Source organism: Thrips palmi, unplaced genomic scaffold (genome assembly GCF_012932325.1).
Source record: "Thrips palmi isolate BJ-2018 unplaced genomic scaffold, TpBJ-2018v1 HiC_scaffold_8, whole genome shotgun sequence".
Taxonomy (NCBI): Eukaryota; Metazoa; Arthropoda; class Insecta; order Thysanoptera; family Thripidae; genus Thrips; species Thrips palmi.
In genome coordinates, this window is record NW_023144635.1 from 5,774,790 (window position 1) to 5,800,959 (window position 26,170).

The 26,170-nt window shown below is 62.4% G+C and overlaps 1 protein-coding gene across 1 annotated transcript; it reads right to left on the reverse strand.

Moving 5' to 3' along the window:
• Positions 1–709: 709 nt before the first annotated feature.
• Positions 710–23,565, reverse strand: LOC117653120 (T-cell leukemia homeobox protein 3-like). Its single transcript, XM_034398515.1, has 6 exons — positions 23,501–23,565; positions 10,463–10,495; positions 7,033–7,261; positions 2,532–2,617; positions 1,264–1,298; positions 710–805 (listed from the first exon to the last, which is right to left on the reverse strand). The coding sequence occupies exons 3-6, from the start codon at positions 7,248–7,250 to the stop codon at positions 710–712; spliced, it is 435 nt and encodes a 144-aa protein (XP_034254406.1). The 5' UTR covers positions 7,251–7,261; positions 10,463–10,495; positions 23,501–23,565.
• Between the last annotated feature and the right edge of the window lie 2,605 nt (positions 23,566–26,170).

Below are 26,170 nucleotides of genomic sequence, written 5' to 3' on the forward strand. Positions count from 1 at the left end.
CGCGGGGGTAGCAGACAGCAGGGCAGGCGGGGCTGCAGGGCAGACCCCGGCGGCAGGCCGGCAGCGTAACGGTAACAGCTCGCTGAATTATTTGCCGGCTTATGAGGGAATCTGGTTTTCCAGCAGCACCGCCCGGCCGGCCCGGCGCGGCGTGGAGTGTGGCGTGGACGCGCGCGGCGCGAGGCGCGCAAAGGGCGGCACACTGCGTTGCACCGCGTCGACAGCCTGACAGCCCGGCTCCCCCACAAAGCGGCCGAGTCACTGCGCTAATGGCTGCCATGCGGAAGGGAAGGACTATCACCTGTGTTTGCTGCTGTGAAAATCTCGAAAAACGACGCTTGATGTTGGTCACTCCGCTGAAGAAAACACCCTGTTTCGTTACCCTGGGGGGGGGGGGGGGGGGGGGATTAAATGAGTTAAGTGTTCTATTGAAAGGCTTTGTATTTCGTGATAATCGATATGTATACTTTGCAAATATGTACAAATTTGTAAGACAGTTAAGAGCATGTACAACACAGGTGTAAATGGGATCAGGATTTTCTGATCATTTACCCATTTTTCTGATAAAATTTGGGATTTTCTGATCATTGGCGTACTATCAGAAAAATTGGCATCAGAATTGCAAGAATTTCTGATAACTGTGAAATGATCAGAGAAAAAGTCTGATCGCTAATTATTGATCAGGGAAAATTTCTGATCCGAAAAGTGATCAGACAGTGATCAGAATAGAGTCATCAGAAAACATAGACATTCTGATAACATGCAAAACTATCAGAAAATCGTGATGTCTCAAAAATCTAGATGCCTGTAAAACAGAAAGTTTTCGGAATTTTGGTTTCAAATTTGGTGAGCGGTATGTTCGCGACATTTGGCTAGGGCATTTTCAAGGTCATGAAATTTAGACCATATCTTCTGGCATTTTGAGAGCTGATGGCGAGCTAGCGTGAAACGGATTGCAGAATTGGATCGGACTCAGTTTCGACCCCCTAGAGCCGTTTGCCTCATCTCCGTACCTTTCATGACCGTGAAAATATCCTGAGTCAGATATCGTTACATTTCTGATAATACAATTTCTGATTCTACTCCAGTGGTGATCAGACCCGAGGTGATCAGAGCCACGCTGATCAGAAACGTGATCAGGAATCAGGAAAAAAAACATCAGAAAAGGTGTTCGAAAAAGCATCAGGTTTTTTCCTGATCTTCAATTTTCTGATCCAGAAAGTGATCAGCGCTAGGTGATCAGAAAATCCTGATCCCATTTACACCTGTGAATTCAAAGTGGTACTTGTAGGCAATTACTAAAAAGAGATCAATATTATTATGTACAGAATAAAATCACTGATGACTCATACAAAAGAAATGTACAGCATTATATAACATTATTTAAGCTAAAACAAAAAAAACAATTTCAATAATCAAGATCTAACGCCAAACATACTTTAAACATATTCGTAAAAATCATATCTGACTAATTTGTCATATTGCACTTGCTACAATAAGTCATAGTACTCTTGGAAGCTCTGAGCTCTATTACACATTGGGCTTTTAAAAAAAAATAACAAAAAACAAAACAAACAAGGAAAACACAGAAAGGGGCCTAAAACTTTTACTGGTCAATATACTTAATAAGTACGGCTATTTTTATCTGGAATAAAGCTGCGTATTATTTCAGAGGACTGCCTCCGCGCCATTCCAAAATCGCAGGCGGGGTATTGCCACGAGATTTGGTCAATTTGTTTTGGAAACCGGAGCCGCCTGGCGTCGCATGGTGGCGGCCATGGCGTCACCATGACGACGCAGTGACCTTCAGGATAAGATTCCTTCCCAATCGAGTGAGATGACTTGATGTGGCTACTCGGCTAATCGCTATGCACTCATCAGGCCTGATTGGTCGGGGTGCGTCATTGCTGCAACGCGCCGATGCCTGATGAGCAGCGGAGCGATTAGGCGCCTAATCTCCTGGATTCCCACGTGATTCCCTCACCATTATCGGACTAGATCCGATCAACGAACAACAACATGTCCTCGGAGGCCTTCAAAAAGCAATCATTTGTTGAAAACTAGAAACAAAAAATATTTTTTTCCTTTTTTTTTCGCGCTTACAGAGAAAAGAAAAATTAGACGTCCATATCACTGAAATATCACTTGGTTTCGATAGAGTCCGCCGCTCCCAGCGGGCCGTGGCCATGGCCAGCGCTCTCAGCAGATGGGCGAGGCGATGGGCTGGTGGTAGGGCTGGTGGGTCTGGTGGGTCGCGGGGGGCGGCTCCGTGGGGCTGTGGCCCCGCAGCGGGGGCGGCGCGTGGTGCGGCGGCGGCGGCCCCACCCCGGCCCAGGGCTGGAGGTTCTGCAGCGCGCTGAGGGCCCCCGCGCCCGGGGGCGGCGCGGGGTGCGGCGGGCTGCCCGGGGCCGGCGGGTGGTCGCCGTTGAGGTTGGCGGCGCCGCGGTCGCGGGGGTCGCGGTCGGCGTGGTGGTGCTGCATGGCGGCCGGCTGGTGCGGCGCGTGCGGCGCGTGCTGCCGCTCGAACATGCCCTTGCTCAGCGCCTCGGCCTGCAGCGACATCATCAGCCGGTTGGCGGCCTGCCGCTCCGCCTCGCGCTCCTCCGCGGTCTGCCTCCTGCAACAACAACACTCCCGTCAGGCAAGGTGCAACAGTGTGCCACAGTGTGCAAGGCGCATTAAAGCGCAAGACAGAGACACCGGAACACCGCCTCGCATCAACTTTTCAGGACGCCCCCCCCCCCCCCGCACTCAAAGTAAATCATACAACAGCGTCCCGGCCGCGGCCACCCCGCCGCACCGCGTCCAGCACCTCGCCGCCGCACCTCGCATCTCCGCTCCGCTCGCGGCCACGCCGAGGCCGAAGGGTTGACTGACACGGAGGGGAGCGGAATGGAGAGAGGTTCTACACTGAAAGAAAGGGAAGGGATTGCCTGTCGTCACTCCAGTCACTCCGACTGGCCACTTTGCAGGCCACTCTCACGCCGCTCGCGCCGTGACACGCGGTGACGCGCGCTGACACGCGGCACGCAGTTACCCTATCGCCCCGCAACACTTGTCGAAGGCCTCGACACCCCCTCGAGCAAAATGGCGCGGTGCTCCGAATGGCAGTGGCTGCAACCCCCGACCCCAACCCGGCGCACGCGGATCAAAAATTCAGCGTCGCCTACATGCGGAGGCCCAGGCTGCCGCGGCGCCGCGGTGCCGCGGAAAGGCGCGGTGCCCGTCGTCTCGCTGTCACGGAATGTCCCGCCGAGACGAGCGCGACGCGGCGTCGCCCGCGGGGCGCGCCTCCACTGTGGGGCGACTTTTCAAAACCACCCGCTGGCCCTTTATCTCGTCTCCGGGGCGTCGACGCGGACGTGCAGGCCGCTCCCCCGCGGCCACGGCCCCCGTCGGTCCGGCCGGCGCCAAGCCGACGACGTTTTTAAAGTCCGCCTCGCTGCATAATGGATGCCGGACACAGTCTGCAGCCTGGCTGGGCCCCAAGGATCATTCTGTCTCTCTCTCACCCCCTGCTGACGCCCCATGAGTTCGAGAAAGACAGAGCGGTAGTGCTGGATGCGAGATTACGTGTGACTACGATGTGGCCAGCTAGCAAAGCGAAGTTCAGACAGCAGGCCATGTCTTGCCGGGGACGATTCGGGGCTTCGATTTCGATGTGCGTTCGCTTGTTTTCCAGCGGCAAAGTCCCGGGGGGAGGGGGGGGGGGGTGAGCTTGTGAGCGCGGCGAGGCGATTCGTTGGTCTAACGACGCCGTTGGACCCTCCCATCTATATGGTGGCGTTGTTAGATGCGCCACATCACCCGCAGAGGGCGTTGCTGCGTTGCTGCGTCGCTGCGGCTGTGGACCGGAGGCAGAGGAAGGGGCCGGAGCTGGGATCGCAAACGAGTCTCGTCAGGCACGCCTAGTCTGGACTCGGAGGAAAACGGGCCTATTCATACCAAAGCCACGGGAATAAATGGGCAGCGGTAAATAAATAAGGTTTCTCTTTTCCCCGTGATTGGAAGTAGAGTAAAAGGGCGGGGAGCAGCTTGCTTTGGCCAGGACGGCAAGGCAGGACGGCCAGGGCAGGACGCTCGCTCCATCGCCTTGTCGTAACCACAAACAGCGTGTAACGAGTGCCGCGAGTGTGTTGCGTTGCGGCCCGCCCTGCCGGCCTGCCCGTCCTGCCCCTCGCCCGGCCTGCCCCTCGCCGGCTCTGCAGAGCACACCACGGCCTCCCCTAAGTCCGACAAGTCCAACCCCTGCAGCTAAGTCCCGGCCAATTACCGTAATGGCCTTCTCCCCCTCCCCCCTCATTCCATCTCATTCCATCTCATTCCTTCCCTCCATCTTCATCGCGTTCTATCGTTCTTGCACGATTCATTTTTTTATCGTCTGCGCGCGGCCGCAAGAGAGCCTCCTCGGCAGCTTCTTTTTGTTTTTCGGTTGTTGTTTTCCTTTTTTTTTCGAGTGCGGTTCATTATAATCGGCCGGCGAGAGCCCCGTTTAGGCGCGCGTTTTGGTTGAAGGTGTCTGTCGGTTAGGGAAGCGGGCCGTCGTCACTGGCACTGGGAAACTGGAAACTCGGAAGGAAAAGAGGAAAGCGAAACAGGAAACGAATTAGCGGCAAACGATGACGGAAAGAGGAGCAGTCTCACTGCAGCAAGTCCGACCCTCGCGACGGGGAGAGGGAAGAACTCCTGCATCTGCGCGGTCAGCTAAAACGGCAATAAGTTTTCTTCCTTTCTCTACACAAAGGGTGGATAATTAAATGCACAATCAACAGAACTCGCGAAAATGAGGAAGGGAGAAAAATAATCAGTCGTCGCGGGTGACGCGCAACTCGTGGAACTGCAGTGAATTTATCCGGCGATTTGTTCCCAAGTAAAAGGGGTGAAGTAATTGTAAATGAAGTAGCAGCCGGCTTTTCCGAAACCAGAGAGAGACGACCAGACCGAGCCCCATTACCTCTCCCTTCCATTTTTTTCCCTGCACGTGAGTGAACGCACCTGCCACCGCCACACTGCATGCTGGCGGCGCGGCGGCGCGGTGGTGGGGGCGCGTCGGAGGCCCGCCCCGCCCGCCCCGCCCCAGCCGGAAAGATGGCGGCGGGCCGGCCTCGCCTCGGAAAGTACCAACCGCTTCTCGCTGAATTCCGTCCTATTTCATGTAAATTTAGACAGTTTTGGGGCTGGAATGAATACCCGTTTGCGATATTTCGTTTCATCCGCACCGATTCGTGCCTGTTTTTATCGGTGTCGGTTGACGGCGACCTTGGCATTGCACGCGACCGATCCCACCCCGGTGAACGTACGCCGAAACGCGGAAGAGCGTGGGCCCCGGGGCCGCGGGGCTGCGGGGCCGACTGAGTGCACTTTGCAGCGCAGCGCGCACACACGCAGTTTGGCGCCCAGAGGACCCCAAGGACCTCTAAGGACCGCCGCCCCGCCGTTCGGAACGCTAAAAGGCAACAGCCGCAAAGTGGGCGCTGGCCGCGGTTTCCATGGCAACCCCGGCGACCGCAACCGCGCCCCGCCGCCCCGCCGCCCCGCCATGCATGCGGTGCGAAAACACAGCACGGCCACGCCGCGCCACGCCACGCTCGCTGTACTTAAAGTGCCATTTACTTAACTCGCGCCACACTAGCTCCCATTAGGGCCACTAGGGCCCCACGGCAACAATGGCGGTGCCCCCCCCCTTCCCCTCTCCCGTCACACGACCACGACCCGACGTGAACTCGCGCGGCCGCGATGGAACTGCTTGTAATAAGCGGGCAGGCCGTGCGGCCGGACAGGACGGCTTGGCGAGGCGAGGCGAGACCACTGTCGAGTCGTTCACGTCGTTCATTCGGCGAGTGCACGCGGCACTGTAAGGCACGGCACTCGGCCAGGAAATTCGTCCGGCTGTTCCGTGAGTTGATTGGTTCGGGACTCGGGGCGATGGCGATGAGACCGCGAAGGCCGTCGTTTTGGAGGCGTCGCGTTGCTCCGCGTTGCTTGGCGTTGCGTGCCGCGTGGTCGTTGACGGCCGCATCGAGGCACCGACGCCGGCACTGCACTGGCGCCACCCGCGGCATCAGCCCCGCGGGAGTATGAAGACAGCGCAAGGACTCGCAGGACGAGGAGAGGGAAAGAGAGAAACACTCCAACTCGACGACAACAACTTTCCTAGGAAAGAATAACTAGAAGCGGCCGCCTAAGTGCCCCCCGCCCCGCCCCGATTCGGTTGTCGCGACTGTCTTGCCGCGCAGTTACTACACTGTTACTACCCGCCCGGCCCCCGCCCCACCGCTTTCCCCGCTTCTTACTAAAACGCAGGAAAATAAAAAGAATATTGCTTCCAGAAAAAAGGGCGGGCGTGTGCGGTGCGCGCGCCACCTGCGACAACAGCTGCTTTGCTGCGCCACTGGCAGAACACAGTGCAGCACCCGGTGGGGCTGGAGGGGCGGGCCGACGGCGTCCTGGCCAATGACGGCGTGCCTCCACTGGGCCATCATCGTCATCAGCGGCGCGGCGCTGCTCGGCGCGCGGCGGCCGGGCGGGGGGCGTCGTTTTAATTTGCGTCGTAATGGAAACGTCGTCGTGGAAATTGGATTTCACAGGACTGCCTGGCCGCCATCGCGGAGGGCTTATCTCGGGTGTATCTTTGTCTCGGCAAGGCGCGGTAATTCAATTGGGGCCGCCCCGCACCACCCGCGCTGGAGGTGCGCCTCGCCAACAACAACATCAACAACAACCACCACCACCACCTCCGCGTGAACGACCTCGTGACCTCGGGCCATCGCCAGTTCCTCCGCCACGGCCCGGTGCGCGCGGTGCGCGGCGCTCTGGCGGTGCTGGAGGTGGCCGCGTTTCGTTTCGGCTGCCAGTCGGCATTGCCAGTCGGCCGTAATCACATGGAAGCGAAGCCGAGGCCCACCAAGGCGGTACGGCGTTCCGGGCATTTGCATCGCAGTTCACATTCGAACGCCAAGGCTAGGCACGCAGTGATTGCTTCATTACCCGTTGTGCCGCATGGGCGCGAGAGAGACAGAGCGACGCGCTTACCTCCACTTGGTTCTCCGATTCTGGAACCACGTCTTGACCTGCGCGTCGGTCATCTTGAGCGTCTTGGCGAGCGAGGCGCGCTCCGCCGAGGCCAGGTACTTCTGCCGGTGGAAGCGCTTCTCCAGCTCGGCGATCTGCAGCCTGGTGAAGGACGTCCGGGGCTTCTTCCGCTTCGGCGGCGTCCGGTTCTGGTAGGGGTGGCCGATCCGCCTCGTCATCGGGAAGGTGGCTGCAACAACGGGGGGGGACACTGTTAAAATGGATTCCGTGCAGCGTTTCTGACTTTCGGTGTGCTCGCGGCCTCGCCAGACGGCGTAGCGCCTCGCGGAGCGCCCTGGAAAGGTCGGGAGATCGTTAAGTCGAACCGCCTCGGCTCGGCCAGCCTCGGCCGGCACGAGCAGACGATAAGAACGAACGCAAGTCAGGCAAAGCTCTGCCCGCCCCGCCAGGACCGACCGCAGCCAGTCAAAAGCGGGCAAATCATCTCGCTCATTCCAATCCGATACGTGGCCGCGGCGCTGCGGCGCTTCGCCATCGAAGATCGAAGCCTTGTTGGGCCACCTGCCTGCCCACTTCCTGTCACCTGAGCTGCCCGGGCTGCCCGAGCCGAGTCCCAGTGGCCCCGGGAACCACTTGACCAGACCACAAGCCTCGATGAGCACGGCGGCGCGCATGGAGGCGGTGGCACAGTCAGGCCAAGATGGCCGCCAAGTACTTTTTGGTCCGGCTCGGCGCGCCGCCCGCCCCGGTCAGGAAATACCCGTCTGTCTGCTCATGCCAGGCTGTGCCTCGCTGTGCCAGGCCTGCCCCTGCTGACCGCAAGCAAGGACGATTATTGGACTGCGGCCCATCAAATCATCAACAACAAGACAACAACAGCAGCAAAGCGATGCCCGCACTGTTTTCAGGCGTTTCCCCATGTTTTGTAATTTTTTTTTCGCAGGCTAGGGCCGCTGCTGCCAGCGTTTTGTATTAAAACGATAATGATCAAGGGGAAGGTGTGAAGCGAAAGCAGCGCAGTTGTTTCCCCGCGGTTTCGTTCTCTCGATTTCATTTAGTGCGCCGCGATGTCACGAAACACGCAAAAAAGTGTCCGACAAGCCCCACGGTCGACGAGGAAGGAAACACATCCACGGCGCGTCCCGACGGCTGTTGCGGCCGCCACGTTTCCCCGCTTCGTTTTCCGGAGCACCTCGCGTTGCCGCGGCGCGTCGAACCGTCATTTAAGATAATGGCGCCCAAAAAGAAAACAAGATGGCGGCGGCCGGCACGGATAAACACGATCCGAGTAACAACCAAAAATTTTCCTCAAGATTAATATCGTTGCCCGCCGTCGGTCCGTCTGTCTGTCCGTCTGTCTGCCTGTCTGTCTGTCTGTCTGTCTGTCTGTCTGTCCGCCCGCCCGGTCGTATTACAAACGCGGCCCGGCCCGCGGGGATTGAAGTTGGAGAGAGAAAGAAAGAGAGGGGGGGAGCAATAAAAGCGGAAAATGAAAATGAAAACTGAAACACAAAAACCGGAGCGGCCCGTCTCTCGTCTCGGTCGGGCGAGGCGGATTGCTGTAGACCGTTGAAGACAACTCTGCCGCTTAAAGTTTAACGCGCGCTGCCGCCTCCGCTTTTAAACTCGGGATTAAATAGAAGAGCCCACGGATGTTGGCTGCCAGGTTGGCCGGCGAGATATCGCGCGAATGGCGTCCGCGGCTGCCAGCTTGGCGGGGCGGCAGGGCAGGCCAGGCCGGGTCGTAACTTGGTAACTCGAAAAGCGCTTACAACAAAGGGGCTGCACTGCTGCGGGGCGGCGGGGCGGCGGGGCCGCGAGCCGCGAGGCGACTTCGGCGCGGAGGCCGCCGAGTCGAGACGGGCAGATCGCGTGCAGCGGACACATTCACGGCGCCATCATGCGGGCCGCGAGGCTCATGGCGCGCCCCGCCCCGCCCCGCTCCCAAAGCGCGCGCGCACTCACGATGAAAGCTGTACTGTGTATTGCCGTTTAAGGATTGGCTCGTGTTCCCCCGGGGCCGGCTGAGGCCTGCAGCCAAAGCCCTCCCCGACGGCAGGCACACGAGTGCACCGTGCAGCCCCAACCACTCCCCCCCTCCCCATCACGCTGAACACCTTTCGGGATAATCGTGGGTGACGTCATGCGTGGTGACCACCACACCGTTTGCTGCGACCGCCGCGCCAGCCGTCACGAGGCACTAATGACGCACAATCGCCCTGCTCGCTCGCAGCGTGAAAAAATTCCACAAAACAACACAAACACAACGAACGGACATCGATTCGAGCGTTTTCAGCGGCAGGCACACGCACGAACTTGCCACGCCTCCGGAGTCCGGCCGGGAGTCCGGACCGGACGCGGACGCGGAATCAGGGCGTCGCGTCGGCGAGCCGAGCGGCGCGGCACTGCGCGGCACTGCGCGGCACGCGGCGCGCCAAGATGGCCGCTGCCATGCATAATCAAGGCCCGCGGGGCCTCGTGCATTTTTAAAGAAGACAGACAGCGGATCATCAAAGCGCTGGGAACAGTCCTCCAAACAAAGAGAGGCCCCCGCCGCCCCGCCCCGCCCCGCCCCGCCACCGGGACGGTGATGGAGAGGAGGAGGGGGCGTCCAAGAACACGGGGTATCGATCCATCACCCCTCGCCGTGGCCGCGCCCTCGCGATGCTTCACCGCGTTTTCATCTCCTCGCGGTCCGTCCGTCTGTCTGTCTGTCTGTCCTCGGCGGCGCGTTGCAGTGGGCCGGGTAGTTGGTTGGCGCACTGTTTGAGCTGCACTCACTTCAAACAGGATCGGTTCGAGCGACGAACTTCGATAGCTCGATCACTCGAGTCCCACCCGAGAATGAGACGCGTCGCATTCGCAGTTCGCACTCGGCCGGAAGCGGCAGTTGGTGCAGCGCACTGCATCGCCTCGTTGCGCGCCGCGCGGCAGGGCGTGCAGGGCGTCGTCGCATCCGGCGCACCGGCGGGCTGCTTTGTCTCTCTCGCACTCGTGGGGCGTGCCGTGGGGGTGCGAGAGAGACAGAGGGACGCAGGCCGGCCGGGCCGCCAATGGGGACCCGCTTTGTGGACGCGCCTAGTTGCCCCGCCGGCCGGCCGCTACCGCAGCCATCAGTTCGTTCACATCGCGCACTCACGCACAGGAAAGGGAGGGGGGGCGTATAATTACTCGCGCGTTGGAACAGCGATACAACGTGTCATTACGCGTCCAGCGAGAAAGGCGGGTGGGGGGGCAGGGCTCATTACTCGCCTCAAACTCGATGCATGTGAGGCTGGCGAGGCTGAAGGCGGCCATCTTCCGAGTCCGAGCCAGGTTTCCCTACCGCCCCCCTCCCTTTCTGTTTCCCGATTTCGCGGCTAGGACGCACGCGCGAGGACGAGCGAAGTATAGAAATAGAAAATATAGAGGCGGTGGCCGTCAAACCTACTTGTGGGAAGACCGTCTTCAGATAACCGGAATTCTGTCAACAAAAGAGAGCAAGAGTCAGGCAGGGCCTTTAGGGGGGCAGCAAAGTCATCATCCTCATCACACATTCCAATGATGCCGGCAAGCGGGGCAGCAGCCCGCTTTGCAACGATTCCCCGCGCAAGGAAGGGAGAAGGGGAGGGGTCGGGCAAAGTGTCCGCAAAGTTGAGAGAAATTGGCTTGAAAGGTCTGCAAAGTGGATCTGACGCGGCGGCAAGGCGGAGGCAGAGGCGCCCGGGCAGCGGGCCGCGCCGTGACGCAGCGCTGCGTGGCGGGTCGGCCCACCTCACAGGCGCTCCGCTCGTCGCGCTGCTCGCTGTTTTTTTGAATTGATTTTTGGCGCGACGGAACGCCGTTTTCGTTTCATTTCCGAAGCATCGCCGCTATCGTGCGGCTAACGCAACGCGCCGGCTCGCCGCGCGAAGAGGGAGGGAAGGAAGGGCCTCAGCTTGCAAAGCTGCGCTGTCGGATCAAGCCCTGGGCGGCGCGGAGACTTTATCACGTGGATATGACATCAACTTGGCGAGGGAGGGGGAGGGGTGAGGAAGCAGCGCCCTCGCCACTTAGGAATATTGAGTGTGTGTGGCGCGGCACGGCACGGCACGGCACGGCGGCGCGGCGCCCCGCCTGGGGACGGCGGGACCCGGTCGGGGCGGCGGGGTGGCAGGGCGGCGGCGAGGCCCAGGGGTGGGTGTCAAAGCACGACGGGGTTGTGATTGGGCGGCTCGGTGAGCGAGGCACGGCACGGCGCGGCGGCAGCCCATCAGTGTCTGATTGGGCCCAAAGCGCCATCTTGGCGGCCGGCTGTCCGTCGCGGCGGCATGATGGAGCACCCACGACGAGGCACGCGGCCCAACACCGCCAGCCACTACAACAAGGCCGGTTGGCGGCTGATGACCGCATAGGTGACGTCATCGACGAGGGCGGCGGCCACCCCACTGCCTGCTGCTCCGCGGCCAGGCCGTCGTCGGGGAGCCCGGGCCGGGGCTGGCGGCTGGCGGCGACCGCGGGGCAGTCGGTGGCGGCCCCAGCGACGCGGTAATGAGATGAGCTCGCAGTGGTAGGGGGAGGCCGAAGGCGGTGGCGGGCACGGCGACGGCGCGCGACGCTCAGCGGCGGGCCTGCTTCGCGCCAAGCTTCCGGTGTTGTTGTTACTTCCTCCCCTGGCCGCGACGCGGTGGCGCTGCCACGCCGCCACGCCCGTGGTGGTCATGGAGGCGGTGGGGAGTGCGTGCTGGCCTGGCGGGCCGGGCTGATTGATTGCAGGCTCACTGTAAGCGACGTGTGGGGTGGTTCGGCGGGGCGGGGGTGGGGCATCAACATCGAACGGGCACTTCATTCAAGAGCGCGTTGCGGCGCGGTGGCGTCCAGGCCGACACGCCACGCGGGCACGCCGCTGTTAAAGGGGCACTTGGCCGCCACCGCGCAGCGCGGCACTGGCGGTGAATCCGTTCGAGTACGTGCTCGGTGCCTCGGTGGCTCGGTGCCGCGGTCCCCGTGGGGCCACTAGCGCCGCCCCGCCTTCGTCGGCCACCTCGATTTATCGCTATTTCAACCCCCGGTGTCAATCCGAGGCCCCCCGATCGTGTAACGCGGGGGCAGGTCGGCGGGCGCGTGAACCGCGGCCTTGGGGCCGACGGGCACGTGGCCGTCGGACGCCCCGCCGCCACGGCCTCGATCGATGACCGCGGCCAGACTAAGCGCCGCGCCTCGTCGCCGTGCCCCCGCGCCCCCGCGGCCCCGCATCGGCAATCCCGCGGCAATCCCGTAGAAAGGTTGGTCATCCATTTGGCACTTTGATATAAACACGCGGCGTGGCAGCCGGTTCACGCCGACAGAGGCGCTGGCGTCGCTGGCGGCGCAGCCTGGCCCGAGGCTACCTCGTCCTCGTCCTCCTGGCCGAGGAAGGAAAGGAAGGGGTGGCCCCCGCCGCGTCGGCACCGTCGGCACGGAGCACGACTAATGCCTCACCGTGATGATCACGGGCTAATTAAGCGAGCGCAGACTTGGCCGACCCCACCAGGGCCGCCAGGGCCGCCAGCCCCACCAGGCATATTACTTACTGCGCAGGCCGGCAGCCGGGCTGGCGGGGCTGGCAGCCAGCCGGCAGGCAGGCACCGCAGCGGGGGCACTTAGTCGAGATGCGGGCGGGGCTGGCGGGGCTGGCGGCCAACATCCCTAAAAGCAGCACCGGGTCAGAAGGCCGTGGCATTAACTATGCATGCGCGGGCAATCCGGACACATATATTAAGCCCCGGCATCAACGCCCCGCCAGCCCGGCAGCCCTAGCCTCGCGCGGGGAGCGCGTCCGGCGCGAGCGGCGCGCGGCCTCATCAGCGAAAAGGCGCAAAATCGAAGAATGCATTTTTCATATCAAAATGAAACACTTTTCGTTTTGGCGCGGTGCGGCGGTGTGTTCGAGGAAACGCGATTATTAGAACAGCGCCGTCGTTCCGTCTGGATGCATGGCAAACTTTAGCAAGGCGACGCCGCCCTGCGCCGGCAGCGTGGGGCGGGGGAGGAGGGGGATGCGGAGCAGGCGCCTCTAAGATGGTGGTAAGAGTCGTTTTAGTTAGGATGAAATAGGGGGCTGCTGCGCGTTGCTGCGCGTTGTCCTGGCGGCCTGTGGGGAGGGGGAGGTGCACGCCACAGATTAGCGCCAGAGATGAGGGAAGTGCGGGGCAGTGGGAGGGGCAGAGGAGGGGGGGGGACGCGGGGGTCGAATACGCCAGAGCGGTAAGCACTGGACAATTAAATAGCAATGGACTTTGGAGCGACGCGACGGGCAACGAGTCCGCTCAGACCGTTCAAGTTTTAGCGTGGCGTGGCGTGGCGGGGTGGGGCGGAGCGGGGCGGGATCGAAATGGAAGGGAGGTTTGCTTCTTGAAAGCCCCGCGCGCCGCGCGCGCTCTGGCGGGCAACGGCCAGGAAGCCAGCAACGGCGGACTGGCTGCCGTCTGGCTTTCCGCCGTTCACTGCGCGAAGTATTTTTGAGCATTCGTAGCTTGTTACTACCGAGTATCATAATTCTTTTTCTAAGCTCATAGAACAGGCTCAAAATCCTTTTGTAAAGGCAAACTATTTTCTCGGCGAAGCCTTTGAGGGTTTGCAAGCGAGGGTGCTGGCCGGTCTAGTCGGCTGGCCGTCGGGGGCCGTGCATAATGCAGGTGGAGGGGCTGGCGGGGCGGGCTGGCGGCAGTGCGGCAGTCAAGGTGATGCGATGCGCCATTGGAAGGCAAGGCGACGAGATAATAAAGGGCCGCCACTCCGACCCACCCTCGCCGCGCCGTCCGCGTCCAGCCAGCAGCCCGCGTTCTATCGAGATTAAGAATTAAGCGGCACGCAAAAAGGGAGAGCGGTGCGGCGGCGGCGTGGCGGCCAGGAAGGAAATGAAGTCCTCCCCTCGAACCGCCGCCGCTCCGCCCCTCTTCGGTGTCGGCGCGTGGGCCCACTCGGCGACACTCGGCCACTGCGCGGCGCGCGTTGGTGGGCGGCCAAAAGTAGCAGTGTAGTAGCATAGTGTCCGAGTGATCGGGAAATTGGACGTTCGCGCCGACCCGATTGCCAGGCCACCGAAGGCCACGCTGTTACAAGACCCTCCAGCAACAACAACAACAACAACAACAAGGGCTCCAAATTGGTGTTGTTGGCGCGGCACAGCGGCGCGGCCCCGCTCTCGCGGAAGAGAAGACCCCCATCCACTCCTACATTATTGCCTCTGAATATTTAAAACGCGTTTCAAAAAGTGAATTGGCGCGGCGGCGGTGGAGGTGGAGGCGCTGGTCGCGGCGGGCGGGGCCTGGCCTGCCTGCCTGGCGGCCTGGCCTGCCCTGCCGCGGCCCGGAGCCATTCGTCACTTTTTATGTTGAATGATCTGACCGTCCGGGCGAGGCGCGGCGAGGCGCGGCGAACGGCGGCGCGGGATCGCGGGGGTCCCCCCCCCCCTCCCCCCTCCCCATGGCCCAGCCTTATCGGTCATGGCGGTGTCTTTACCCCTTCCAGTGCCGCAGCCCTCCAGCCTTCCAGCCCTCCAGGCCGTAATGCTTAACGGCTCGGTGCGGCCATTCTGCCCGCGCCGCGTGTTCCACGCCGCGCTCCACGCCACCATAAATAGCGCCGGGGGCAGTGTGCGGCCCGGGCGGGGCGGGGCGGGGCAAGGCCGAGTAATACGCTGTTTTATATGCGCGCCCCGTGGCCCGCCGGCCTGGCGGCCCCGCCCCGCCCCGCCCGGTGGCACAGGAGCCAGGAGCGGTCCACGAACACGCCGGGCTCGGCGCGCTCGGCGGTGCCGGCGCCCTTCCCCGCCTATTACCAGCATCGCAACGACCTCTCAAGTCATATCGTACATCGTCTGCCGCGCTGCCGCCTGCTGCTCGGTGGCGCTGCGGCACGCCGCTGTACGCGCTGTGTACGTCGCGGCCCGCCCAGGGGAGGGGAGGGGAGCGGAGGGGAGGGGAGGGGCTCTCTCTCGCGCCGCTCTACATTTTCTTGATGGTTTTCTGCACATGGAACTCTCTCACACACACACACACTCGCACACATGGCGGTCCAGGACTCGCTCTGCGCCATTTCGAGTTTCGAGGCTCTTTATCTTCTCAGCGCGACGTCGCGTCTCGGAAGAGAAGAAAGTGCACGCCGCGCGGCGCCCTGTTTCCCGGTTTGAGCTCTTGCGACAGCGCGGCCGCTCCCTGCAGTCCGTGGTCCGCAGTCCGCAGCCCGTACCGTGGTCCGCTGCCAAGGCGGTGCGTGTCGGCCCCACAATGCAACGCGGCCAAAGGGCGGCCCTCCGTGGCCTTTAGCTTTGACGAGGCCAATCCAATCCGCGAACACGCTCTCTCTCTCTCTCTCTCTCTCTCTCTCTCTCTCTCTCTCTCTCTCTCTCTCTCTCTCTCTCTCTCTCTCTCTCTCTCTGGCAGCGCATGTCCCGCTGACACGGCGGACTCGACGCCGTGGAGGCCGTGCTGGAAGACGGAGCGTTGCAGTCATTTACAAACGGACAAGCGGACGTCGGACGGACGGACGGACAGACGGGCAGGGTGCCGGCAGGAGAGCCTTTCCTTGTCCGACTCGGGCGACAAGGAGGAGGCCCCGGCTTGCCCCTCCCCCCTGCCCGCCGCGTCCACAACGCGTGCCAGCCGCGCGGCCGACTCGACACCACTCGGCCGGTAGCGCACCGAGACCAAATTCAGATTTTTGGCGCGCCTCCAAACACGACCTGGTCCCCAGATAAAAGTCATTACAAGCCGCACAGTTTCAGCAGTCACGTTGAGGCGGAGGCATTCTCCCAGAAACACCCCCGGCAGTTTAATCGTTTTCTCTCATTTTTCTTCTTCAGTTATTAAAACTGCTTTTGTTTTTAACTCATTTTTTTTTGCAGCGCTGAGCTGGCCGGCCGCTCCGCGCTCCATTCAAGGGCCACCGCCGGGCCTCGCTCGCCACCGCCGCGCCGCCGCCACAGCGCCATATCCATCGTATCAAGGACGCCGTTCAGCGCAATTTATAAGGAAGAGGATGAGCCGGGGGCAGGCTGGCGGGGGCGGTGGGGGAGGCGGGCTGCGACCTTGGCGCGCCGCGCGAAGCATAAGGCCCCGCCGATCCACACTCGCTCAAATATGTCACGTCCCGGCATTCGGATTGTGGTTGCCTCGCCTCGCCTCGCCTCGCCTCGCCTCGCCTCGCCTACCTCGCGCCGCGGTGCACACTTACGCCCCGCAGCCAGTAGATCAAGTGCGGCGGCGTAAGGTACACGGCAAAAACATAAAAATAAATTCGCAATCGCCTCTTCTGGCTTGCGGTGCCGGTGCTGCTGCTGGCGCTGTCGGTAGCGCGCCGCCTCGGAGCAAGGCGATAAGTCGAGCGATAGCGCTACCGTGCGCGCCGCTGTCGTGCTGTCGGGCTGCCCGGCCGGCGCGAAGCACTTGAACGGCAGCCCTCAAATCTGTCCGGACAAAGGGGCGGCGGGCATTGCCGTGCCTCAAAGGGCCGGGGCCCCTCGGCCGGGACGCGGTGCGTGTAGCGGTGCGTGTAGCGGCGGCGTGTACGGCCACCCAAAGGCACTGCGGGGCTCTGCGGCGCCGTGTCGTGTCCGCCATTGTCCGAGCCCCCGCCCCCCCCCCCAAACGGGGGATTCAAGCTTCAGGCCTCGCCAGGTGCCAACGAGCAGTACCCGGACGAGTGCCATGCCGTCGCCGCGTTCTGCGGTATCGTGGCGTCGCCGCAGCCCCGCCGCCACGCCCGACAGGGTAACGCGCGGGGGCGGTGCGGGGGCGGCGCGGGGTCCGAGGCCGTTCCGGGCGCGGGGGCGGTGCGGGGGCGGCACACGGGGAACCCGAGCGACCCCGATACGAGCAGTTGGCGCCGCGCACGATGAAGACATCACCGTCTCCGTCGTCTCCGTCACGGTCCTGATCGATATGGACGAGTTTCCAGGTCGCGGGTACCCCCCGGTGCACCGCGGTGCGGCGCGCTGTCATCTTAGTCTGAGACGCGAGAAGCCCACCGCGGCCAGACAGACGGCGATGCACACCTCATGGCAGCCACGAGGAGTGACATCGCGCAGGCCGCGCCTGGCCGCGCCATGCAGTGCCTCACGGTGGCCGCCAGACGCCGCCAGCTGTCAGAGGGGAAAAGGGTTCCTGTCACCCTGAGGACGCGTCTCCACAAAAACGGCATCAGGGTGGCGGGGCGTGGCGCTGCCCTGACAAAGGCCTCGTCAAAAATGGATCCGGCGGAAATCCCGCTCGTCAGCATCAGGCTGTTTGCTGCAACCGAATTCGCGTTCAACTCTTTCGTTTTTTTCGCCAGTTGAGACTGGCATTGCAAGGCCCCTCCTGTTCCTTTTTTCTGTTCCTGGGAAAGGGAAGCGAAAAATTAGTGCAGCGCGGCACGGCTCGGCTCGGCAGCTCACTAATTGAATCGTGCAAGGACAGGACAACCACCGTACATTCGGCAGCGTGCTCTGCGGCGCGCCGACGGCTTTGAACGTGACATTGGCCTTTGGCTCGGCTCGGCTCGGCCCGGCCCGGCCCGGGGCCCGACCCCTGCGGTCGACTGCCGTCTGCCGGTCTCCTGGGAGGCTGCCCCGCCCCGCACTGCTCCGCACTGCTCCGCCAGGCCTCACCTTCAACAAGAGCAGCCGGGTGCTCGGCAGAGAAGCCGCGCCGATCCAACAAGCGTCGACTTGCGCCCTGGAGTACTCCTCCATACAGTACACCTCCGACTCCAGCGAGTGGCGGCGTCGCCTGGAGACATTCCAGGAGAGGAGGCCGCCCTCCCCCTCCCCCTTCCCATTAGGTGTATCTAAATGCTGAGGCCCACAAGGCGCACCAGCACGGGCCCGGCCGGCCAGACCTTCAATTACTTTGTCGGGGAAGCCGAAAGTGACTCCGGCAAGCTCCGGCGGGGGACTCGTGGGCCCGGCGTCCTGGCGGGCGCGCGGCGGCGGCGGTCTACCACAACATCACTTGGCATTCGTTTGGGCGAGGCACGGCCGAGTGCTGTGGGGCTGTCGATGCGACGACGCGTCGACCTTCTGCTTTATTCAGCGTTCGGCATCGCTGGATTACTTATTCACGGCGCCGTCTTTGACGGTGTGCATTCGGGGTCGCCGTCGTCGTCAACACCTCGCCGTCGTCGCCGACACCTCGCCGTCATCGCCAACACCTATATCACTGTCGTCCAGGACACCTCGCCGTCGTCGCCAAGCATTGCGGCGTCGTCGTCACCGAGGTGCCACGCGGCGGTCCAATGAAGTTTAAGGCCGGTGGCCGGTGGAACGCCTGCCCGGCCCGCCGCGCCTCCCGCCGCGCGTCGCTGCGCACGGGTTGCCTACCTCGCGGTTCGCGGGCGCTCGGCCCGCCGCCGCCGCCGCCTTGCCTTGGCCGCGCTGGCCGTGTAGGGCGGGGCCAGGCAGGGCCGGCGGGGCGCTGCGCGCTGCACTGCACACGTCCATCCATCCGTCCGGCGAGGCGGTGTGGCGGCGAGGCCGGACTGCCGGACCCTCGGCCGGACCTCGCCCGCGGCGGCGCGGCGGCCGGGGCGTCCTTCGAATGGCAAATGGCCGTTTCCGCGTCAATCTCGACGTGTGTGGACGCGGAGCGACGACGTGGAGCCTCGCGGACGTGGAGGGAAGGCCGGCACTGCAGTGCACCCAGCGGCCGGCGCAGCACGCGCCCCGTAAGCGTTCCAATCCAATAACACGGCGAGGCGTTCGTTCACACGTCGACAACACGGGCATTATGGCGGACAGGCATTGGCGCGCGCGTGCCCTGCGCACGCGTGTTGCAGTGTGAGTGAGTGCGCGCGAGTCTGTTCCGAGGCACGACTCAAACCAAATAACAATCGCCAACAATCCCTCTCACACTTACCGCCGCGCTCGCCGCCAATGTGTGTGTGTGTCCGTCCGTTTTTCTCCGCGCCGCGCACACCTCACACAAGTACGCGGAATTCCTCATCTTTGTAACGACGTAATTGGGCGCAATTTGTTCTCGCTCGTTTTCTAGAAGGCATCGCCGTGCCGCGGCCGCGCCGTGGCGAGCCGCGCCGCACCGAGCCGTGGCCATCGGACCGCAACCGCCACCGCAGCGAGTCAAGATGGCGGCCGCGTGCCACGCCACGCCGTGCCCGGTGAAGCTCGCCTGCGTAAATACCGGATGAATTGACCACGCCACGCGATGCCCCGCCCTGCCCCGCCCTGCCGCCTCCTCGCCGTCCCAGAGTACGCGATGGAGCACGTCAAGGATGCCGTCGTCACGAGCGCGGCGCACACGGCGTGGACCAGGATGGCGATGATGGCGCCTTTCGCTTGGCGGCCGTGCGATATTCCGGCGAATAATTAAAGACTGGCGGCCAGGACCACGCCGAGCTTCACCAGCTGCAGCAGCGCACGGCTGGTCCGGCCGCCCTTGAGGCGGGCGTTGGGCCGCGTGGCCCGCGTGGCGCTCATCATGTGAGTGCACTGGTGCAGCCCATATGCGGACCGCCCTAGTTAGCCGCGTGCACATATGCAGTGAGCGAATTGATGAATCATTGAAAATGAATGACTGCATGACTGAGTGACTACGACGAAGGACGAGCCATACAATGAATGAATGAATGAATGAATGAATGAATGAATGAATGAATGAATGAATGAATGAATGAATGAATGAATGAATGAATGAATGAATGAACGAATGAATGAATGAATGAATGAAGCGGCCGTCAAAAATTGGCGGCCCGCAGTGATGGGATGACTCAGTGCTGGCTGGCTGCCCGACTCGCCTCAATCAGGGAGATGGGTTCCGCGCCTGTTGCCTCCATATAACGTAATGGCAATGGATGGCGGTGCTAGACGGGCTGCATGCATGAAGGCCGAGGCTGGCGATGCTGGCCAAGGGAGCGCGCAGTGTTTTGACTGCGTTCTGATGAAGCATCGCCAAACATGGTAAATGCCGCGCCGTCTAAGTGGATCGGAAAAGGCGGGAAAAGATCGATATTACTCCAAGCGCCGCTCGTCATCGTCGTCGTCGTCGTAAGGCTTACAGCAAAGGCAAGTTTCAAGTTAGGGGTTAACAAACACCTAAAACCGCTGAAGGACCAATGTCTTGTAGGAACTGAGCTTCTTTCGATGGGCAAACATAGCTAATTTGAACAGGGAATCATCGATAGGGTTAAATATTTTTGAAGCTTTAAGCTTAGCCTTCAACTTATGAAGCTCGGAGATTCCGGAACTATTTGCGGTAGGACACCGGTTCCGCGAGTATGTGGAGCACGCACTGGGCTTACCGGGCTAACCACAGTAATTGCAGCCAGGCCTGGCAGCCCGGGCAGCCCAGGGCTCGCAGCTCTCGGCCGCGTGATGGCGATTTCTGGAAGTCAGAGAGGTTCCCAGTGGATGGATGTTCGGCGCGGCTCGCTCGTAAAAGGCCACCAGAAAGTCTGCAGCGACCGGCGGCGCGGCGGGCACGGCACGGCGCGGTACGGCGCGGCGCCGAGTGTGATTCACTGTCCGAGTTTCGGCTCGGGGATGCGGTCTGGATCGCGCGCCGCGTTCCAGCCGATTCACGAGGAGAAAAAGAAATATTGTTTGGGATGGGGACAGCGGGTGTTCGAACCCAGGACCTAAACGTGTCACACGCAGTCTCCCTTGTCACACCACTGCACCAGGGTTCAGTCTACGTCGTCCGCGTCGTCGTCCAGCCGGGGAAGTCCATTCATGGAGCCGCTCGGTCTGGGCGGCCGGCGGTCTGCTGCTGCGGGCTTTCAATCGCTGCCATCGGGCCGTCCTCGAATCGCGGGCTCGTAAAAGCATCGCGAGAAACAGAAGGGAGGCAGTTGAAAGGCGGCCCGGCCATCCGCAAGGCAGGGTAGTGTCGAGTGTTGCCGGGCGGACGGCCAACCCGCGAGGAGAGGGAACCGGAGGGAACCGAAGCGCGCGCTGGCTTTGAATCGCTTCTGCTGAGAGCCCCACCTGTTAGCCTTCCAGCGAAAGCCGTCCGCGTCGCAATGACTGTGTTTAGGGCCGGCCCCGCTCTGGTACGCCACCACCCCGCCCCGCCCCGCCCTGCCCCGCCACAGCAGTGCATACCTGGTAAACGCCGCCTTCCGCCCCCGGCCATTACACGCACACATGTGTGCAACTTTGTCATCGCCGCTTCCCTCTACCTGGCGTGGCGGCCGGGCGCTCAATCGGCAGCATCAGCAGCATCGGCTGCGCGGGGCGGCAGGAAGGAAGACCCGCCGACCACGCGGATCCGACCGGATAGGCAACACCTGTTGCGCAGTTCGCCCGCGGCACTGCCATTCAGCCAACTGAACCAAACTTCCAAAAACTTGGCGTAGTCTCACTCAAAGGGCCATCCCTTGGAGGAAACATTTGTCACGGGCTGGATTTGTTTCAAGATATAATTTCCTCTCGGTTTCGCCCATCCCGCGCAAGCCGATCTTCACGTTTTACGAGATGGGCACGTCGTCGCCTTGTCCTACACGACGCTTTCCCCGGCCGGAGCGAGTTGCAAACAACACCGTGGCGGCGGCGCCCTCCGCTCTCCGGACTCTCCGCGCCCTTCGAGGCCGATCGAAGCGCCAAGCGCGCAAAGCGACCGAAGCGATCGCCCCTCGAACGCCCCGAGCGTCGAGGCGTCGAGGCGAGGCGAACTCTACTCGCGATTGGCTGTGGAGGAATTCGCCCCGTCTCGTCCCGATGCAAAAGCTTGGTGCGCCTTGGCCAACCGCGGCGTGATGGTGGAGTCCGCGTCGATCGGCCAGGCCGCGCAGTGCAAAGGTTAAGCCAAAGGTTTGGCACACTGCACGTGTGCGAGGCTGCTGGCTCAAACGCCGCTCTCGTCGCTCTGTCTCTCTCGCACGCTAAGGCACGCCCCACGAGTGCGAGAGAGAGGACCGCTCCCTCTCGGATTCACTCTGCGGCGGCATAGGCCCCTGAGGGAAACGCGAGCAATGATGGGCCGTTTAAAGTTTCAGTACTCGTCCACAGATTTTTTTTTTGCGGCTGGTTGGTGGCCGCCCTGCTGCGGGATTGATTCGTCCTTCACACCTAATCGGCTCGGCTCGCCAAGGCGCCGCCCCGCCGCCTTGCCCGCCGCCCCTCGCCAACTTCCAGAACGACTTTGTTCTCGTTTTCATCATGCTTTCTTCCCCCGGGCGATTAGCGCCCCTGTCGGCGAGAGGCGCGAAAAACGTTTGAATGAAGGCAACGCTCGCAGAGGCGGCGCAAAGAGGGAAAAAAAGACAAACAGAACGGCAAGCGAGCGTCGCGCTCTACTTGCGATTTCACAACAAAGTAAAAACGTAAAAAGCCATTCCGGCTGCTCGTTGGAAAATAATCGGCCGTCGCTGATAGCGCCAACGATCAGCGGCCATAACCATAACCTCCCCGCGGCGCTTGGCGCTTCAGCTCCGGAAAAAGGGGGAAAAAAGGAAAATGAAAAAAAAAGACCGCTCTGCCGCGAAATTGCTTTCCGAAGAGTCGCCGGGGAAACGTCACCTGCCGCTTCCCCGCGGATTTATTTCGGGCAACGAAAGGGGACAGCGGCCTCCTCGCGTCGCTCCGTCTCTCTCGCACCCAGAGCGACGCCCCGAGAGTGCGAGGGAGACACAGCGAAGGACGGCCAGCGTCGTGCACAGAGTGGGACGTCTTGCATTTTTAGCGCTGGCCGGGAGTGCGAGAAAGAAAGAGAGAGCTGCAGTAACGACTGCAACTTGCAACAGTGACGATTGCACTCTCTGCCGCGCGCTATCGGCCTTCGCTGCCTTTTCGCTCTTTATATGACGAGGGCAGTATAAAACGAGCCGCGCCGCCGGTACTCGCACATACGCGCTCAGTTCGACGATGGCGGCGTCGGCGCTTGCGGTGGCGCGCCACGACCTATGACTCATCGCCGCCGACAATAACAACACCACCAAATAACAACGACAAGAGCTCCGTGTCGCCAAATTGCATTCCGTGTTGCGGGACGCAGACGGCCGAGAGGCAGACAGCCGCACAGTGTGCCGCACAGTGCGCGCCGCGGTGACTAAGTGGCCGGGAATCTTCAAACACGGATTCGCGTATAATGCCGAGGGGTTCTTAATTGAAGAGACAAGTGTCCGTCAGGCGCCACGCCGCGCCGCGCCCAGGCGGGCCGGGCCGGCTGCTTCCGGCCGTCGCTCTGTCTCTCTCGCACTCGTGGGGCACGCCGGCACGCCGTGAGGGGTGCGAGAGGGACAGAGCGACATGGAAGGGGCACTGTTCGGAATCGGACTACAGGCGTGCTCTTAGCGATAAGGGGGGAACCGGTCGGCGCCGTGCGCTCCTCGCGCGGTGAAAGCACGCACACACGCGCACGCACAAACACACACACACACGCACACACACACACACACACGCCGAGAGCGTATGAGCGATGAGAGGCTGGCCGGTCGATTTCTAAACAGCCCGTAAGTAAAAGAGGCGGGATGTCGTTTGTCATGACGGCGTCCTGGCTGGGCGTCCTGGCTGGGCGTCCTGGCTGGGGGGACTCACCTGAGAGGCGCTCCTTGACGACCTGGGAGGCGAAGGCGGCGGCCGAGCGCTGCAGCGACGCGGGGTCGAAGGCGGCGGCGGCGAGCCAGGGGAAGGGCGCGGCCAGGGCGGGCTGCACGCCGACGCCGCCGGAGCCCGCCGCGCCGGAGCCCAGCGGCCCGGGACCTGCACAACAAGCGCGCTGGTGAGGAGGACGGCGACCAAGGACTCCAAGGACGAGGCGCAACGCTAGGGCAACGACACCCCGGCGCCGCCCGCGCTGCCTCGAGGGAAAAACAGAAGGATTCGTAGGGATTTGTTGTTACTCTATCAGAATTTACACTGTTAGCGAGCGGCGGCTGGAGCGAGTTAATTATTTAACCAGCCTCCTGCGTTCCATAAAGGCTTTAGTCCGGGAGGGGCCGATGCGGACACTCTCACACACACACGCACACGCACTCACACTCACGTTTTGTTGCTTGACGTGCCGCAGTACGGCCCAGTTAGCTGCGATAAGCCAGCCCGGCTGCCTGTCTTGGCCGCCTCAGACGCCGGCCGGCGCGGCGGGACGGCGGGATCGAGCCTCCGCGTGCCGTGGCGTGCCGTGCCTTGCCGTGCCGCGCACGGTCGCACGACACTGTCACGCCCACCGCGTGACGAATGGCCCGCGCGTGTTATGGATTTACGGCGCGGGGTAGCGACGGCAGACTGCTTCCGAACGCGGCCCGTCTCCCTCGCACTCACGGAGCGTGCCGTAAGGAGCGCGAGAGAGACAGAGACAAGTTCTTCGGCGGCGGCAAGGCGAGGCATTCCGCCCCGCGTTCAGGTCTCCGTGGTCGCCGAGCGGGTGAGAGGGACGGACAATGGGTGCCGCAAGTGCTACCGCTGCCTCGGCCACCGCCACCGCGCAGCAGCACCGCGCAGCACCGCGTCGACTGCAATCAGCAGGACGCGTCGCCCGGCCTGCTCGGCCTGCCCGGCGTTGCCCGCGTCACCATGGCGACGCCCCGCCCCGCCCCCTTTCGCGGACTCACCTCGCCCGTCGCCGCGTCGCCGCTCGCTTTACGGCCCGCACTTACAATCTTATTTTTTATTTCTGCGGTTTTCCTTCCCTTTGCTTTACAAGCGTGTTGTGTTCCGCGCCGTTCCGCGCAAAGACGGAAAACAAGGCGGCGAGTGGCGGCGAGTCGTTGCTGCTGATGGGTGTCGCCTCGGCGGCGTGGCGCGGCGCGGCGTGGGCGACAAGGAATGTGGGAACCGTTTTTACTCGCCGCCGCGCCGGTTGCCTCACTACGGCGAGTGTACTACTGAGTGCGGACCGTGCACACTGAGTACCGTGAGTACCATGTCACCGCTCGTGACGCACCAGCAGGACACTGGAGGCCCCGGCCCCTTGGTGGGAGGCACACCCGACACCTACACACAAGCATACACGCACACTGAGACTGGCCGACACACGTCACCGTGCACACCGCCGTCCTTTTGCGGGGCAATTTGGTAGTTAATTAAGAATAACGACGCCGGCGATAAGACGCGTCGCTTCGTCGCGTCCGCGTCGCGTGCGCGCCTCGCCGCGTCGCCGCGGAGAGGCAGAGAGACGACGCGCGTCGCGCCGGCCTGTGTTTCCGCGGCCACTTAATTTGCAGCGACGTGCGTTGTCATGACGACGACGACGACGTGGCGGTAATAAGACGTCGTCGCCAGCCTTCGCCGCCAATCACAGGGTAAGGCCCGCCGCGCCGCAGCCCCCCTGCAAGCGGCATTCATTTAGAGCTCTTTGGCTCTGATCGTCTTGGCTCTGATCGCCTGGGACCGCGGCCTGCGGTACCACGCCGCAGCGACGCCGTGGATGGCGCGCGCGCCAAGTTCAGCCTCGCTGACCCACTGCTCCCCGGCGCCTACAAGTCCCTAACCTGCAGTGACGGCGGCTCTCATCAACGAGGGCGTGATAACATGCCCCGCCCCGCCCCGCCTCGCCCCGCCCCGCCTCGCCCCACCCCTCGCGGCCAGTCCATTAGAATCAATCATGCAATGCCTCACGCCGCCCCGCCCCGCCCCGCCGCCCCCACACGGCGCCGAGCGCCACGGCGGCCTCGCTGACCGCCTTGATGGCCGGCCCCTGGGACGCTGGGACGCCCGGCTCCATCCTGCCAGACACAATAAATCCTTGCTTCAACCGGCTTCAACGCGAGAAAATTTTTCTTCAAATCAAATATGTTTATTTTTGATTTATTTATTTGATGTTTTTTCTGGCGGCGTAAGGGTTACCCTTCGTCCCAGGAGACGCAGCCAAGCTGGGCTGACTGGAGCAAGAAAGAGTCTCGCGGGCGAGTGAGCCACGTGCCCCGCGGAGGGAGGGAGAGGGCGGCTGGACCACGCGACCCCCCCCCCCCCCCCCTTTCCCTTTGCCACCGCTGCCCTGCCGTGAGGCCCGGGGGGGGGAGGGGGGTAACTTGATTAAGGGTTCCAAAACGGACAGAACTGAGGGCTCGGAGGCTTTCCGACGCGGAAGGGGCGGCCAGGGCCAGTGGACGGGGGCAGCAGTTGTAAAATCAGTCGGCCCTCTCCGCGGCGGCGGGCCGCGGGGGCCGCCCCTGCTTCCACGCTCCATCATTTATCCAGTGCTTTGCAACCCGCGGCCGCCCTACCCTCGCCACAAGGTGGCGTGCTGCGCGCCGCAAAGTGGGCCAG

Bases quoted from the DNA above. Each gene is read 5' to 3' on its own strand.
- LOC117653120 (XM_034398515.1), bottom strand. From the start codon at position 7,250: ATGACGAGGCGGATCGGCCACCCCTACCAGAACCGGACGCCGCCGAAG. The intron at 2,618-7,032 runs GTAAGCGCGTCG...TTGTTGTTGCAG, and splicing joins AATCGGAGAACCAAGTGGAG to GAGGCAGACCGCGGAGGAGC. The intron at 806-1,263 runs GTAAATGGGATC...TCTGTTTTACAG, and splicing joins ACCACTTTGAATTCACAGGT to GCATCTAGATTTTTGAGACA.